General features: G+C 43.0%; 1 protein-coding gene across 1 annotated transcript in view; it reads left to right on the top strand.

Moving 5' to 3' along the window:
- The window catches only part of LOC306918171 (sodium- and chloride-dependent glycine transporter 1-like), a 20764-nt gene extending 10531 nt beyond the window's left edge, over positions 1-10233 (top strand). Inside the window, exons 7-12 of the mRNA XM_079531052.1 lie at positions 5339-5576; positions 5935-6069; positions 6983-7082; positions 8295-8395; positions 9044-9214; positions 9531-10233. Coding sequence (XP_079387178.1) covers positions 5339-5576; positions 5935-6069; positions 6983-7082; positions 8295-8395; positions 9044-9214; positions 9531-9779 — 994 coding nt within the window. The 3' untranslated portion in view covers positions 9780-10233. The remainder of the gene's footprint in view (positions 1-5338; positions 5577-5934; positions 6070-6982; positions 7083-8294; positions 8396-9043; positions 9215-9530) is intronic.
- Positions 10234-18688: the final 8455 nt, after the last annotated feature.

Here is an 18688-nt window from a genome sequence, read left to right as displayed (position 1 = left end):
TGTCAGATATTTCAGAGGAAGGGAAAGTCAAGTGAACAATGCAAATGCCGACTTCAGCAATTTCTCCACCAAAGTGCGTCGATACATAAAGAAAAATGACGTATACATCTGTGCATCAAGTGTACTCATGCACCAGTCAGATTTAAACTTTAAACCTTTTTAAAAATTGGTTTTAACAATTAGAGTGCTTAACTAATTAATCGACCAGTTACTAATTAGCATCCTGCCAATCTGGCGATTCAAAAACATCATTGAGTATTTAATACCAGTAAGACGCCCTGAGGGCGAGGACGCTTGCACGCATCCGCCTGGGTGACGGCAGACTGCTGGGTGAGCGATGACGCGTGGGGGGTCAGATCAACATATGGAATGAATTCTGCACTGCCCATATATGGAGCGTGTCTTGACTGAGTGTACAGGGTTTGATGAGGTCAGATCAACATATGGAATGTCAGAACAGGAAGGACGGGTGGGAAAGGATAAACATATGTCAGAACCGGTCAGCTCCATATATGGAGATCTAAGGGTTTGAGGTCAGATGTGGAGTTGCTGGCTGGCTCCATATATGCAGATCTAGGTGATGATCCAGTCCATGTATGGTTATCCAGGGTTAGATGAGGTCAGTGTCGTGATCGTCATATGTGGAGATGGCCATATATGGTGGCGTGACGTGTCACAAGGCGTGATGTCACGAGGCGTAACCATATATGGAGGCGTGATGTCACGAGGCGTGACCATATATGGAGGTGAAATGCGACCTGCGGTGCCTTTTCCTCTAGTGCAGCGGTGGGCAACTTTGACAATGGAGAGGGCCACTATATTTCAACACTCACTCCCTAGGGCCATATATTACGGTCGTCGCAAAAATAGCCGATCTACAAGCTCAAAACGCGTCGCGCTGCGACGCGTTTTGAGCTTGTAGATCGGCTACTTTTGCTATATTCGAATTGAAATCTTGAATTTTTGCTATTTTTTTAATCAGAATCCTGACAATTAATATTTTTCATTTCAAATGCCTTTAATTATACTTGTGTTGAAGCATTGAGCTACTAATTTAGACTGAAGTAATTAAAGCGGGTCATGTTTGCATGTTGTGGAATTGTAATCAGCTGAAACCAATATCAGAATTCTGACATTAACCTGAGGGCCGCATTAAGTGAAGGTGGGGGCCGCATGTGGCCCCCGGGCCGCCAGTTGCCCACCCCTGCTCTAGTGCAATTAATTGCTTCTGCAAAGTTACGAATGTTTACCTTCTTGAATGGCAGCTCTTATCTAGAAAAGTAGCTAGTTATTCATGTGTATGATGAGCCTGTGTACTTACAGGTATACACTTACTATACAGTATGTGTATAACTAAGTGTGAAACCTTTGGTTTACATGCGTATCTGTGTCAGGGGCAGGGCTTTGGTTTACATGCACGTATCTGTGTCAGGGGCAGGGCTTCTGGTTTACATGCACGTATCTGTGTCAGGGGCAGGGCTTCTGTCGGTCTGTAGTGTCTGTTTTTGTCTTTTGCTCTCATGCTGCAAATTCCCACAGACAAGTGTGCGTACTGCTTGGGGTTGTGGTGAATGAAGCAGCGTGTGTGTGTGTTGCTGGGCTGTTCAGCAAGAAGCACTGACAGATGGGGTGGTTCCACTTGTCTTTTCATTACAACCTGGTGCATCCATCATGCCAGTTCACATTAACTGCGAAGGTGTGAACACTCTTGGCCACATTGCGAGCCAGGCTTCCTGCTGAGGCGGCCTGGCTCACATCGGGTTCACATCCCAGTGAAGTTTAGGTAGCTATTTGGGCACAATCTGTGCCCATCTGTATTTAATGTATGCCTTGAACGCTGAAAACGTCCTACATGCTTGGTTGTTAAGTGCTTATTGGTCAGCCCTAGGGATGTTGAATCTGGATTCATGTCTGATTGTCACCACCCTGATTGTGTAATTATGTAATTAACTGTTAAGGATCCCTGGCTAAAACCCATTCTGGGCGGGAACCCCTTTTGGTGTTTTACCCCCTCAGGCCGGGAACCCATTTTTGGGTTCTGTACAGTATGTACAGTATTCAGAAATGTAAAAATGTTGAAACCTTAGGTCAGGATTTAGAGGCCTCAGGCCTAAACGGGTTAAAACATTATACTTGCCCTCTATAACTAAATAAAAAAATAAAAACACCTTAAACATTTTATTTCTTTCGTGAAAACAGAATCTTTCACTCAATAGGAACTGATCCCGTCGCAAGTTGACGATGTCATATGTCCATGTGTGGTCCAGCCCTATGTAATGTATGGGATGCACATGCTAATACAAATTATTTAAAGATATTGCTTTGATGCTCATATTAACCTACGGAGCCCCTGAATGGCCATGATAATTATTATCATGGCATGGCATGACGATTGACGAGATAATATCTTGTCCGGACGAGATAATAATTATCTTGTCCGGACGAGATAATATCTTGTACGGACGAGATAATATCTTATACGGACGAGATAATATCTTGTACGGACAAGATAATATCTTGTACGGACGAGATAATAATTATCTTGTCCGGACGAGATAATATCTTGTCCGGACGAGATAATATCTTGTACGGACGAGATAATATCTTGTACGGACAAGATAAAATATATTTTGAATGCATGGCCATTCAGGGGCTCCGTATTAACCTTAGGAAGTATTACGTTTTTTATTAGCATATGCATTCCAAACATTCCATAGGGCTAGACCATATGGGCATATGACATCATCAACTTGCAACAGGAGCAGTTCCTATTGAGTGAAAGATTCTCTATTTATGAAATAAATAAAATATTGAAGGTGTTTTTATTTTTTTATTTTAGTTGTAGAGGGCAAGTATAATGTTTTAAGGCATATTTGTCTTATTAGCCAGGGATCCTTTTAAGCTTAAAAGTTACAGTAGGCTATGTAAATCAATGGTCCAATTACTGTAAAATGCCAAATGTTTTGTAGCATATAACCTAGGGCCAATCTATAAAAACTACAGGTTGGATTGCCAGGTACTTACTGTGCAGCATCATTATTTTTAGCATCATTATTTTTAGCCCTGCTAGTGGCAGGTGTTGAAGCATGGCTGTTGGTTTGGTCCCAAATATCATATCTTGAAAACTGCAGGCTGGATTGCTGTGTAACATCATGCTCCGCCTATGATTGGCTGTGTAACATCATGCTCCGCCTGTGATTGGCCCTACTGATTGCTGTGTAACATCATGCTCCGCCTATGATTGGCCCGCCTATGATAGGCTCCGCCTATGATTGGCCCTACTGATTTTGGTGACCCATCCTCTAGCGCCACCATTTCGCAAAAAAAGAAAGAAAAAAAAAGGAAATACCTCTTGCTCACACTTGACAAGATATCTTGAAAACTTCCTCTGCTCCCCAGTCACCCAATGGCCTTTCTTAGTGCCTAACTAAAGAACATAATTGTTAAGAAACCTGCTCGTTGAGGTTTTTGGTGGGTGAACCCTAACCATTCGAAGCCCATTTGCTCTGTAGTGACGATGACAATGTTGTTATTTTGGTCTGGTTTGCTTTAAGGAGCAGCACAACCACAGCAGTAGAAGGGCTCCCTCGTAACAGAGATCTTGTATCTCAATGGAATTCACCTGTAAAAAAATAACGGTCAAATAAAACGATAACGTACAATTCATGCTTGCCTGATGGAGCATATATTATGCTTGAGCACTTGCGTCTTCCCAAGTCCTGGGGCCTCACCGATTGCAAATCTGAGCAGGCATGTGCACTGAAATGTCAAGTGTGAACACACATGCGGACACACCTGAGTTGCGATGTGATTGCAAACATTTGCATTGTAAAAACAAGTGTAGCCATACCCAAAGATAAGCATGGCAGGGGGGTGTGGGGGGTGGGGGGGCTGCAGTAAGAGGAGAGGACAGGCACACACAGGCGATGACGCAAAGATAGAGGGATGAGAAAGGAAGTGACGGGCCGACTGTACATGCATGTCACAGTGGTGACAGGATAGAGAGCTTGTCTTAGACAGTACTGGAGGTAATGAGGCCACTGTACAGAGAGGGACACGAGGAAGGAGAAATGCAAGGGGGGAGGAGAGTTGAGAAAAGGAGGACCTGTCATTCAGCCTCTTCCTGTAAGGCACGCAAGGTTTCACTGCGGAGTGCGGAGGGCTCAAGTTGTAGGTGCCGAAGAGGAAAGTCTTGACTAAATATAAATGAGGGACGGGATGGAGAGACGTGAGATAAGGGGAGGTCAGCGGGTAGCGACAGAGATAAAGAAAAACTTGTACTGTGTTTTGACTGCAGTTAAGGAACCTGCGTGCCTCTGAGCCTGTGAGCCTGTGTGCCTGAGAGCTGGTTTGTGTGCCTGAGGGTTGAGGGAATGGGGATGGTGGGTTCAGGGAAGAAGATAAGGAGCGGAGGAAGATGCTGCTGAGTCCCATGTGAGAGAGCTGTAGGTTGTGTGGTCCCCACGTGCTGAAGGAGCAAGCGTAGGAGGGAATATAAACTGGGGGGGTGGGGGTTTGAAGGCAGAGCATTATCATTTTGTTCTCCTGCCAGGAGTGTGTGAGGTTGTGCGTCAGCGTGGTATCTCCTCGTGCAGCAGCACAGTCAGTCGCATAATCGTCTTCCTTGGCAGCTGTGGCTCTGGAGGTAGGGTGGCCTTGTGGGAACCAGAAGGTTCCCGGTTAAATCTCCGGCTCTTCCTGGCTTCATGTTGAGGGTGCTACCTTGCATGGTGGCCTCCACCATCTGTGTGAATGGATGAATGTAGCACACATTGTGAAGGATTTCTCATTTCATTCATTCATACATTGGGAGGTGAAGCGGCGAACAGTCGACGCCAGCGTCCTCTCTTCCCACTTTCACACACCAATGGTGGCAAGCTTACACCGACCGACTCATTGGAGGCAATGTAGGGTTGTCTTCTGTCAAAGCTATAGAGTTGAGCATTTTATGGGGGGTAAAATGGAAATTTGTGTCCTATACATCGTTATTTGAATAAATTCCTTTGACTTAAAAAAATAGATACAAATACTTGTACTAACCCTTGCCATTATTACAATGTGTACGCTAGCAATCAATCTGGGAACCCATCGGCAAAAAAAAGGAAAAACAGTGCCCTCTGCTGTTTGTTTCGAATCTGTTCTTGAGAGATTAGCTAGCAATTAACTGCATCTGAAAAGACTGTAATAACTTTTACACTCAACTGCCAGCATGCTAGCTAGTTTCAGCCGCAGTGTCACTTCTCAACAGCATGCTCAACTGCACTGCTCACGTTGAATCACTCCTGACGCTTAGTTTTCTCTTTCTCTCTCTCTGTCTCTCTCACTGTCATATATCCAGGGACAGCATCATCATCAGCATAACGAACTGTGCGACCAGCGTGTACGCGGGCTTCGTCATCTTCTCCATCCTGGGCTTCATGGCTCACCACCTGGGCGTCCCCGTGGACGAGGTGGCCGACCACGGCCCGGGGCTGGCCTTCGTGGCCTACCCAGAAGCCCTCACTCTGCTGCCCATCTCGCCGCTTTGGTCCCTGCTGTTCTTCTTCATGCTGATCCTGCTGGGACTGGGCACGCAGGTGAGACCAGGGAGCACGTGTTCATGAACATGTTCGCGGTTTTGTTTGGTTCGGTGTATTGGTGTGAATTCGGTCTCAAGGTTGAGAATACCACAATACGGGTATTGCAAGTGGAATCACATTATCTCTGTTTCACTTAGTTTTTTACCATTTTAGTTATTTTCTTAATTGTTTGTTTGTTTTGTTTTGTTTTGTAAAGCAACTTGCTAAGTATAGAAAAGCTACATAAAATGCATGTATTGTGTGCCATGGTTGGAATGCCGTACTTTATGTCTAACTTCAGATCTTTCTCCTGGCTGATATTGTCTGAGACTTTAGCTCATTATTATGTGTATCTCTGTGTTTGCTGTACTTGTAGTTTTGCCTGCTGGAGACCCTGGTGACGGCCGTGGTCGATGAGATCGGAACAGACTGGATCATGAGGAACAAGACGGTGGTCACTGGGGGAGTGGCTATAGTGGGCTTCCTGCTCGGGGTTCCACTAACCACACAGGTACATCACCGTGGTTACTGGGGGAGTGGCTGTAGTGGGCTTCCTGCTCGGGGTTCCACTAACCACACTGGTACATCATACACGTTGCACAAACGCATAGCATTGCTGTCGAAAAGAAAGCTTCATAGTTTAACCTTTTTGAGTGGTGTAAACCACTCCTACAACTGGCTTTGTTAGTCTGTCTGTCTGTCTGTCTGTCTGTCTGTCTGTCTGTCTGTCTGTGCTCAAAAAATGAGCACGGTTGCTATGGTCACCCAGTTCACACGGGTGTGATTTCATTACGTCAGACATTACGTCAGACCACAGCTGATCAGGCTATATAAGACCTTACACCACTCAGTTCACACGGGTGTGCTTTTTTCTTTATATATATATATATTAATGGCCTACTTAATCATACACAGCATCACACAAAAGTAGCAAATCCTCAAGCTCGAAATCGACATGTTTTGAGCTTCTCGGTCTGCTACTTTTTATACTTTTGAATTTGAATCCTGAAAAGTAACCGTTTTGGACATACAAGGTTTCCACGATTTCCAGACGACACAAAGTATTGTAGAAAATGGCTCTTCTGTGAAGATTATTGATTAAAAAAAACTTAAATGGTCCAGAATTTCCCTAAAAAAAGATTTGATTGTGAAATAATCCTTTAAATGTAATAACCGTGCCGGGTCTTGAACCTGAAGGCCGCCATCATTCATGTGGCTTCCTTTTCCTCGTTGGGGAAGGTACTTTTCTCGCTGTATAGTCATACTCACTTTCTAGTGGTGTGTGTGATGTGCATTAGTGCTGCAGTGCATGCAGAAGAGGTATTGTGATGTTGTATGAGTGTAGGGTGACATCTAGTGGTGGAACGTTGTCTATTGCACTTTTAATATTGACTTTTGCCTTTGTTTGCTGTGTGTGTGTTTAGGCAGGAATCTATTGGCTGTTGCTGATGGATAACTACGCTGCTAGCTTCTCTCTGGTGGTCATCTCCTGCATTATGTGCGTCTGTGTTATGTATGTCTATGGTAAGTAACCGCGGTCATCTCCTTCTGTATCTCACCACTACACACACGTAGTAGTGAATTATTCTATTGATGCATCTCTGGAATTATTTGAATTTGAATAATTCGAATAAACAATTATTATTATTTTAATATGTTTCCTTTCTATGTTTTTATAGGTGTTATTTATCAATGATAGATTATGAAACGATTATTTATTTATTTATTTTATAATCATTTAGACCTTGAACACCTACGTATACGTTGTTACACTTTTCAACATTCATTTAGAATGGGCCTCGGGTCTAAATGGGCCCTACTCTGCGTGGTGGCCTGTGACTGACTGTGTTGTGTTGCATGATGGGTGGCCTGTGACTGACTGTGTTGTGTTGCATGATGGGTGGCCTGTGACTGACTGTGTTGTGTTGCATGATGGGTGGCCTGTGACTGACTGTGTTGTGTTGCATGATGGGTGGCCTGTGACTGACTGTGTTGTGTTGCATGATGGGTGGCCTGTGACTGACTGTGTTGTGTTGCATGATGGGTGGCCTGTGACTGACTGTGTTGTGTTGCATGATGGGTGGCCTGTGACTGACTGTGTTGTGTTGCATGATGGGTGCCCTGTGACTGACTGTGTTGTGTTGCATGATGGGTGGCCTGTGACTGACTGTGTTGTGTTGCATGATGGGTGGCCTGTGACTGACTGTGTTGTGTTGCATGATGGGTGCCCTGTGACTGACTGTGTTGTGTTGCATGATGGGTGGCCTGTGACTGACTGTGTTGTGTTGCATTATGGGTGGCCTGTGACTGACTGTGTTGTGTTGCATGATGGGTGGCCTGTTTCTGACTGTGTTGTGTTGCATGATGGGTGGCCTGTGACTGACTGTGTTGTGTTGCATGATGGGTGGCCTGTGACTGACTGTGTTGTGTTGCATGATGGGTGGCCTGTGACTGACTGTGTTGTGTTGCATGATGGGTGCCCTGTGACTGACTGACTGTTGTGTTGCATGATGGGTGGCCTGTTTCTGACTGTGTTGTGTTGCATGATGGGTGGCCTGTTTCTGACTGTGTTGTGTTGCATGATGGGTGGCCTGTGACTGACTGTGTTGTGTTGCATGATGGGTGGCCTGTGACTGACTGTGTTGTGTTGCATGATGGGTGGCCTGTGACTGACTGTGTTGTGTTGCATGATGGTTGCCCTGTGACTGACTGTGTTGTGTTGCATGATGGTTGCAGGCCACAAAAACTACTTCAGAGACGTTGAGATGATGCTGGGATTCCCTCCTCCACTCTTCTTCAGGGTCTGCTGGAGATTCGTCTCCCCTACCATCATCGGTGTAAGTACACGCGCGCGCGCACGCACGCACGCACGCACGCACGCACGCACGCACGCACGCACGCACGCACGCACGCACGCACGCACGCACGCACGCACTCACTCACTCACTCACTCACTCACTCACTCACTCACTCACTCACTCACTCACTCACTCTGAAATTTGTCAGAACATTTCATAAGTTAACAATGACAAATGCCAGAACATTTGGGATTGCATGAACCGGTGTAAACTCATAAAAGCGTGCCAACCCTATTTTATACAGTCCCTGGCATCTTGGTCTTGGTGACACATTGTTGTTATGGACCTGACCTACATTTCAATCCGGGCGCTGTTGCTTTATTCCCGATATAAAGTTTTACTGCAAGTCTGATCAGTGGTATTTCCACAGAAAGCATATTAGTGCACTAATCTGCTATGTCGTCGTGTCGACCAAGAAACACGGTGTGATGGATTAGTGTTCTCAACTTTTTTTTTTCTCTTTTTTTTTGTCATGTGATAATATGACCAGCCATAGCTATTTTTTCCTATTCAAATCCCACTGTTTTTAAACTAGTATTCAACAATAAATGAATCGAGATGATGATGATCATGATGAAGCCCTCGTAAACCTTTCCCTCTCTTCTTCTCTCCCACATCTCCTTCCAGTTCATTCTGATTTTCACGGTAATCCAGTACAAGCCCATCATGTACAACGACTACGTGTACCCCAATTGGGCCCTGCTTATCGGCTTTTTCATGGCCATGTCCTCGGTGGTCTGCATACCCATCTATGCCCTCTACAAGATCTCCAAATCCCCGGGAAACACCTTCATGGAGGTACGGTGCTGTGTCCCCTTGAACACCTGGGAGAAAAGTGCTTCTCCTGGCTTATCTGCTATACTCACTGGTGTTTTGCACAGTGGTTGGTTATAATGCACCATAGACAAAAAAAAACATACATGTTAATTGCCAAATATCTACTACAGAGGACCTGGCACACAGTTTGACAACACTGGGACCGAGGTCTGCATTTCTTATGTATGTATCGTTTTTCATTCTCCCTTTCACTTATTCTTTCTTGTCTCTCTGTCTGTTTGTCTCTCTGTGTGGCTCTCTCTCTCCTCTACTATATCCCCCCCCCATCTCTCCCTAGCGGTTGCGGGCTGCATGCAAGGCAGACCCCAAGTGGGGCCCTGCCCTACACGAGCACCGGATAGGCCGCTATGCGCCCATGGCGAACGAGCCGGACGCCGTGGAGGTGTGCCCACTCAAGGAGAAGGAGAAGGAGGAGCCGAAGGAGGAGCAGAAGGAGCAGGAGAAGAAGGAGGACATCAGCCTCACCATCCAGGGAAGCAACGGCTCCACCACCAACACACACAACAGCCCCAACCCCAGCGCATAGACACTGGGGGGGCGGGGGGGGGGCCCACATTACTGAGGGGAGGGGAAGGCCTCGGCACGCCCCACCACCCCCCCCGCCCCAGCATCTCTCCCTTTCCCTCCCTTCATCACCTCCCATGTCCTCCAACCTCATACCCACCCATTCTCCTCACCCGACTTTCCCACAGTCCTCTGTGGGGGAGATCCCATTCGCTGGAGACCTTTACATATTGTAAGGGCTTATTATTTCTGTCCTAACCTCTTCTATCTGTCTGTCGTCTCTATAGAAAAGAAGAAAGAAAGAATGAAAGAAAGATAAATTAGGTCATCGTCCCAAAAGTTCCTTCTTCTTTTTTTTCTTTTTCTTCTTTTAGTCAGGGTTTGGGGATGTTGTTTAATTTTGTTTTTTCCTTTCATTTTTCTTTTGTACAACTTGACCTACGTTTCTTCTTCTTATTGGGGAGATGGAGGCAGATCCTGTGGAAATACGCGCAGCGTAGCAGCTGGAGGGGCTCTCACTTTTTCCCCCTCGTTTCTTTTTTGTTTGCTAACGTTTATCCGTTTGAAATCAGCAGCTTTCTAGTGAACGTGCTGGCGGTTTGAAAGCTGGAGACAGAATGACTTTTCATAGTATGATTCTGTGCATTCTGGGGAATATACGTTGTTTCATGGCACAAAACACTGATCTCCACCATAGTCACCCTCCGTTGAGACGAAGCCCGTCATTTCATGTTGCTGCTTGAGGGTGACTCAGAGCACAAGGAATTTACAAGCACACTTCCTGATCGTTTTTTTTTTGTTTGTACCTTTTTAGTGTCACCGCTGCTTTTAAAAATGGCCACTGCTGTTAAACATGTGTAATATGTGCACATGCTCACAATGCGCACACAAATTACACACATGTTCAAACACAAGGCATGTTTGTCTCCAGCTTTCTAAATGTCCATCCTGACTGAAGCCCAAGAGTTCCTAATAATACCCAATCTCAGGGTCCCAAAAGAGCTACAATTCCTGGGTGGACGTTCTTCCTTACCTGTGGAAACCTTGCTTCGACTACAGGGGCTTAATAATCTAGGATTGCAGATTTTAGGGAACTAAAATTGGCTAGTGTTAATGTTTCATTGTTGGAAATCCAACACGTACGAGCGGCGCACGTCTAGAAATAATATAGGTGGATGCAACTCATTTTTGTACATAAAAGTGCCATCTCTTTTTAAGTCTTCCAAGCGTTCTTTCCAAGTGAAATGCATCCTGGTACGTGGCGGGTCACTTCAGGCGGCTTGACCAGAGCATCCTGGTACGCGGCGGGTCACTTCAGGCGGCTTGACCAGAGCATCCTGGTACGTGGCGGGTCACTTCAGGCGGCTTGACCAGAGCATAGGATAAAGACGCACAACGTTCTTGTGTCACGGTAGTCTATCACAACATGTAGCCATGTGCCCCCATCAAGGCATGTTACCAAAAACGTGTTCAACATGCATGAACTTTTGTGTCTTTCATCACTTTTTTTTTTTTTTTTTTTCAGATAGAAAATATATATATATATCAGACTGGTATCCATTCTGTCGCTTTGCAACGGAACTTTAAATGTTTTTGTAGGCATTGTTTTTTAAAAGCTCTGAGCCAAGCGGTCGGGTGACTATACGTGAAAACGGGAAGGAGAAAGGCCAATCGGTTGGCTTGGAGATGGAGCTCGTCTCCAGAAGATTAAGGAAAAAACAAACAAAAAAAAACTTTACTGAATTACGTAGGTTAAAATGTAGTTGTATAGTATTGTTATTTCAATAGAATTGTCTTATTTTACCTCTCATTATTGTAAAGTAACATAGTAAATAATTATAAGGAAGACAACATATGTTTATTTTGTAAAGAAGTTACAGAATCTTATTGAACATAACCGTACTGTTTACCATTCCTCAACCATGACTTGATTCGCTGTCACTTTGTTGGAGGGTGTGATAGGGTAGCTTTGATAGGATAGTGACTGGTGTTCTGTTATCTCCAACGTCTCAGTATGTCCACGATGGACATATCATAGTAGAGCTATGATCTTAGCAGTATTGACTTCTGAAAATGTGACATTTTAATGGGAGAATAACAATGGGGGAAATCACCACAAAGTCACGCTAATACAGCAAGGATCAGGAGTCCATAAGGACACTAAAATGTAAGTCTAGGTCATTAATATAGCCAGCCTAACAGACTCAAGACTCAAGGTGCTGTGGCTGGACACTGGTTCAGAAGCGATGAAGATGAAACGTTCATCACAGAGTAGCCTTAGATATAGTGAAGGCGAACACAATAAGCTCAAAGTGGGTCTTGTTTTCCAAATGGTCATGAATTAAACTCACTTTCTTTTAATTAGTATTTTTTTAATGGGATAGAAAGCCTCTCAGTATTTAAATAAAGGTTACTGTCTGTCACACAACGCAAGACTTAATAGAGCAGACGAGATCCTGTTAGTGACTGTGCCAGTTCAAAACATTTTAATCTCATCCATTCACACATGTATTTTTACACAACTATTCTCCAGAATCTATATCTTGTGAATTTTTATCAATGATAAAACAAAGAATACAACATCAAATTGTTTCATATCAACTACAGCTAAATCGGGTTCTTCCAACACTTATATCATCTTCGAGGAGCATTATAATGGATGGTTTATAAATTCATAACAACAGATGGGCCGTAGGGATCCATTAGTTGGCAGCAGCTATGTACACTGTAAAAGAAAAAAAGCTGCTGTTTAAAAAGAATATATTTTTATGATACCCCATTTGCATGAGTAAACTGGCTGAATGGCTGGAAGTGTTCACATGTCAGTGCATGATGGGGGAGCTGGTTTCATCATTATGTCTTGCTTAGGGCTGCAACACTTCCATGTCATCGATTACAAATATATATTAAGAATCAATCCCTATATTTGGGGCATGTCATTATTGGTGAAGTAAAAAAAAAAAAGTAACAAAGTATGTTTCACTATTTTTGCATGACACTGTTGTGCAACAAAGTAGAAAATGACACTTAAAGGATGCATTTAGACATTTTCAACCTATCTTCATATAAGTGGTACTCACTAATGCTTATTATAAAATTGCACCATTTTTGTCTACTCTGCCTGTGTCTCAGAGAAGGGCTGTGGACAGTTCAGAAACCCACCAATCAGTGACATCATCAATGGGGAATCCAAGTTAATAGAAATGGCAGGCTTCATATTCCTGAATTATTTGCATGCTATAATGGAAGCCATTGTTCTTGCGTTAATAAAAAACAAAATAAAACATTTGTTGTTTGAAAGAAGTACAGTACAGTACAGTACAGTACAGTACAGTACAGTACAGTACAGTACAGCACCACTCACTTCAAACATATCATGAGCGTTAGTGAGGACCAATTATAATATGTAGATAGGTTGAAAATGGGTGAAGTCGTCCTTTAAGTATTTAATTGACTTGTTGATGTGTAAAATTGATTTAAATGTCTATAACAAAAAAATGCATTTTGATTAGCAAAGAGTAATCGCTAAGACTAAAGGATAGTTGCAGCCCTAGTCCTGTGTACTGTATATCTGCCTTCTGTAGCCAGTGGTGCATAGCCTCCACAATGCTACCATGCTATCTAGCTATATCACACCCCTCAACATCTTTGCTGGTCTGCCTATCCCTTTGTACAGTCATGTAAAAAACAAAAAACATAGTAATTGTAAGACCGATGTGTACTGTACGTGTGTGTTTTTCTTTGTTTTTATTCAAGGGACGGGAGGTGTGTTTGAGGTGTGCATTGTTTGGGGGTGGGGGGGGCTGGGGTTTGATCACTTTGTTATTTTCTCATAGTGTCATTTAGACCATGTTGAGTGTTTTGTGTATTTTCTGTGTAGTGGACTTCTTGCTGAGTCTGCGTCTAGCGCAGCCATAGTTTCATATTGATGTGTGTGTAGTACCTCTAATCCACCACAACTAGCAAAGTCCTTATTCTGCTAACGTGCATTTTAATAATATTTTTGTTTTTGTTTTTTTCTTTCTTTTGTTTTTTTACTAAAAGAGAAAGAAAGCTACACATGTTATGTTCAGATTTTAATCACCTTTTATCCAAGTTCAAAAACACTGCTCTTTTTGTCTTATTGAAGTTGTATTATGTAGAGAAATAAATATGAGATAAAAAGCCAGCTGATATCAAAATTGCCAAACAAAAAGCTTTGGATTGAAACTTGAACTACAAAGGAACGCTTGGTTTTGACTGTGAGGTTGGTGAGATCGCTGCAGGGGGAGGAACGCTTATCTGTGTAACACTGGTGTGTGTTACAGTACCTAAAGCAGTGTTACACATCGCAGGGCCGGCGCTGGTACAGGTCAGGATAACATACAGCCAGGCACACTACAGTGGAAACCTGTTTACAATCCGTTTACAGAGGTACGTGTTTGGCCTTTTACCCAAACTGTTGTTTTTAATCTGGGATCCGTGTTTTATAAGACCTTACATGTGGCAAAAAAAACAAACAAACAAACACACACAGAGATAACTCGAATGCCAAAATCACTAACATGGTAAGAGAGATTGAATCGACATACTTTTAAAGCTGCTTTTTATGAAATGTCAACATCCACATAGTTGCTTCCAAGATGAGCCTGAGAGGCACATTCATTTTTTACTCTACTGTGGTAGTGTCTCTGTTATGACACTGTACAATATCACTCGTCACCTCCTCAATTAGTTTTACCTTCCATCTTGAGAAGCACTTTGTTATATAATGTTGATACCAGGCTAGTATCCAGTTACTATTTGAAATGGACTTGTTTTGCTTCTTCTCAGCTGGTCATTTTAGACTGGAGCAGATAGCGTTATCTCATATGGGTGAGACTACACCCATGTGGCCTTCCAGGAAGACCACATCCAACTGTGAAATTAATTGAAAAGGGTTTCAATGAAGGATTTACACTGGCCTGGACATACTAACACTATATGTAGTGACCTCATACAAAGATGGCTGTTAAGCCTCTGGATGTTGAAGAGGACTCGTAGGTTTTGAGCTATTCTGAACACAAACTGACAGTGCAACTTCTCTACTGTACTAAAAAATAAAGTAAAACTGATCCCCCCCTCCCCAACTTTATTATTTTTGCAGTTATCTGTAAATTGCAGAAATTACCTCTTGAAGTTCTTACTACTACTCATAAAAAGAATTATGTCATCCTTGTCGTCTCAGCACTTTAAAATAATTTGTGTTCATAAGCAACAGGAAAAACATTATAGTAGCACACTTCCAAGTACATACAAAATACATCAAGTTAATGCCTTTTTCAATGGTCTGGCTGGAAAATAAATACTCAGTGGATGAATTCTGTGTTGTTACTATGCCAATGTAATCTATCATGGGGAAGAGAGGAAAGGAAAAGCACAAATGAAAAAGAGAACACAGTTCTTCTGGTGTCTTCTATCATATCTACTGTATCTATCTATATCTATCTATCTATCTACCTATCTACCTATCTACCTATCTATCTATCTATCTATCTAACCATGTCTCTTCTTGTTCTTCAACCTTTAGGGCCAAAATCCATTGAAATGTTTTAGTCCTGTCAGATGTATATCGTAAACTGTTCAATTACGAAATGGAAAATAAAATCTATTTTAAAGATCAATGCATTGTGACGTTTTTGTCCCATATACTGTATTCATGGTGTTTATTGATTCCATAGGAGGGGCTAGCACCCCTCAAAGCTGTATATAGGAGGGGCTAGCACCCCTCAAAGCTGTTTATAGGAGGGGCTAGTGCCCCTTAAAGCTGTTTATAGGGGGGCTAGCTCCCCTCAAAGCTATATATAGGAGGGGCTAACCCCCCCTCAAAGCTGTATACTGTTTATGCATGCCATGATTTTTTCCAATATCTCCTACTGTATTACTGTCTGGGGCCAAACCAATCACATCACTTTATAAACAAACACTGAAAATAATAGATACAAAAACAATGAAATGGCATCTACAAGCTCATAGCGCGCCACCGAGTGGCGCGCTACGAGCTTGTAGATCTGCTATTTAAAACCTTTGCTTCTTTAGAACGCCACAACGGTAAGGCCCTCCGGTCTGATTATCGGATATGTTATAGAGCTCCACGAGACGCACGTGTGGAACTGTAGTACGTCCTCGGGCGACCTTTCTAGTCGACATGGCGCGCGAACGTTCCACTACACCGAGTGGCGCGCTACGAGCTTGTAGATCTGCTATTTAAAACCTTTGCTTCTTTAGAACGCCACAACGGTAAGGCCCTCCGGTCTGATTATCGGATATGTTATAGAGCTCCCAGAGACGCACGCGTGGAACTGTAGTACGTCCTCGGGCGACCTTTCTAGTCGACATGGCGCGCGCGAACGTTCCACTACACCGAGTGGCGCGCTACGAGCTTGTAGGTCTGCTATTTTAGACAGACAGACAGACAGACAGACAGACAAGACAGATTGTTAGACAGACAGACAGACAGACAGACAAGACAGATTGTTAGACAGACAGACAGACAGACAGACAGACAGACAGACAGTGGCCCCCAAAAATAGCAGACCTACAAGCTCGTAGTGCGGCACCCGGTGCCGCGCTACGAGCTTGTAGGTCTGCTATTTTGCTAGGGGGAACAACATATTTTCAGATGGGGGTCGGAGGCCAATTACATATCATTTTTGGGGTCCTTGGCATGAAATATTGAGCACCACTAATACAGAAATCATAGGTATAGGTCAGAATTTAGAAGACATTTTTTTTATTTTGACGTCAGGCCTAAATGGGTTAAACTGTGAGTACATAAATGTGAAGAGATTATATCAATGAACCCTGAGGATGTACAGTAGGCTGTATACTTGTCCTTAATGTAGATGCAGTAATGCTCCTATCTGGTCACCAGAGGCCAGTCTATGGACGGATACTATCATGTTCTCCCTAGTACTATTCAGCATTGGTGTTATGTTAAGGGACATTCTCACTGTGCACTTTAACTACAACTATAATATCTATAACAAGAGACTGTTTTCACGTTTAAAATGTCATTTATAAAAGCTGACTGAATACAATTGTTTAGAATCTATACCAGTGCTTCTCAATTCGGGGTCCGGTGACCCCCAGGGGCCATTGGGGGTTGTCCAGGGGGTCCCCAGTAAACGTAGGTAATGCAACATCACAATGGTTTGAACACGACTAGACAGCAGCGCAGTCTGTTTTCACATTTAAAGTGACATTTATAAAAGCTAACTGAGCATAAATGCTTAGAATGTATTATTTACAAACACACAACTTGTGTGTTTGTAAATGAATCAATCAAGTGACTCGCTGAGTGTCTGACCGACTGACTCTCTGTCTGTCTGTCAGTCGGAATGACCTTTGACCTGACCTGTCCTGTGGGGACCGTGTCTGCTCTCTGGGGAAATAAAGAACGGAGGTGACATCATGCAGTGTTGTGTTTTTGGCAGCAAACTCATTTCAGTCCCTTGAATAGTTTTCATTTAGTCACATTTTAGTCACCTGGAATGTTTGAGTGTTTTAGGCAATGCCTCTGTGTGTGTGTGGTGCTGTCATATTATATGTGTAACTCCCTCCGAGCACAGACAGACACAAGTGGTTTCCTTGAAAGTGATTTATTTGAAGACTTGTGGATCCTCCAAATTCACCGTGAAAACTATAAACAATACAATAAAACAAGCACGTTACAATTACCATAAATACGACATGACATGCACAGCATGTAGATGCAAACATTTTACCAAAGTAAAATACAGACATAAAACAAATACCTCGTTGGCTGCGTGCAAATAACAAAGAAGGGAATCTCTTCAGTCTTAGGTCCTTATAACCTTTCTTATGACAGTCTCTTGTAACTTAGTCTCTGTGTGTGACCAGTGCAAACGGAGCTGCTGCACCCTGCTGCTGCTAGCTGCTTGTGGCTTGATTAATTAATTGCTTACACAAAAAAATTATGAACTTCTTCATTAAACAATGAAACTATATCACCTATAGTGGCAACGGTTACAATATGAATGTGTTTAAATGCCAGTGTAGCTGGTTCACACACACACACAATGCAGCAGGCATTGGACAACCTGACAGCCACCGACCTGGCAACCCTGAATGAGCCAATCAGCTGCCAGTCTCTGGTGTGTGTGTGTGTGTGTGTGAGAGAGAGAGTCCTCACAAGTACTGTTAAACAAACTCTACCCTAACGTCAAAGTACATTAAAACACTTTTTCCTTTCCAAAACAAACACAACGTACATTATGACAATATTTCACCCTTTGCATTGGTAAAGTAGACTTTTTTATTTATTTATTTTTCCAAAAAAACAAAAAGATAAAATGACCCAAAATCCATGGTTAAGAGTATTCCACGATGGCTCAGTGGTTTGGGCAGCTGCCTATGGTGCCTGCCAGAGGACGCTGGTTCGAGTCAAGATTCGTGACCTCGGACCAAGGACTAAGGATCCAGAATAAATAAATCAAAATAAATCACTCTTTACCTTTTGGTCAAGTAAATGTACTATTGGAATGTATTTTGGCGGACATAATCCAAGATAATCCACTGTCAATTTGTAACAGTCAGCAGTGCCAGTTGGTGCCACAGGGTGGTGCACTGCTCCCTTTTGTTTTGCTTTGTGTAGAAGATCTGACGTCAATTCCAGCTCTTGCTATAGATAGACATGACATGACATGATGTGTGTCAAACAATTGTCACACATGGATGGATGATTAGCCGTGTTTATTTATTTATTTCCGGGGGGAATGAATGAATGAATGAATGACTAACCCTGTAAAACCCGGATTAATTTCTACTTGCAAAAAAACGATTTCAACCTTACTACTACTTTTTACTACTAGGACTTATCAGAGGAAATCATGTAAAATAAATTATATATATATTTTTTGCACATTTATAATAATTATTAAAATAATAATA

The sequence above is a fragment of the Electrona antarctica genome, assembly GCF_951216825.1.
Source record: "Electrona antarctica genome assembly, contig: scaffold_207, whole genome shotgun sequence".
Taxonomy (NCBI): Eukaryota; Metazoa; Chordata; class Actinopteri; order Myctophiformes; family Myctophidae; genus Electrona; species Electrona antarctica.
The sequence above is the reverse complement of the archived record's forward strand: the minus strand, read 5'-3'. Positions and strand labels throughout refer to the sequence as shown.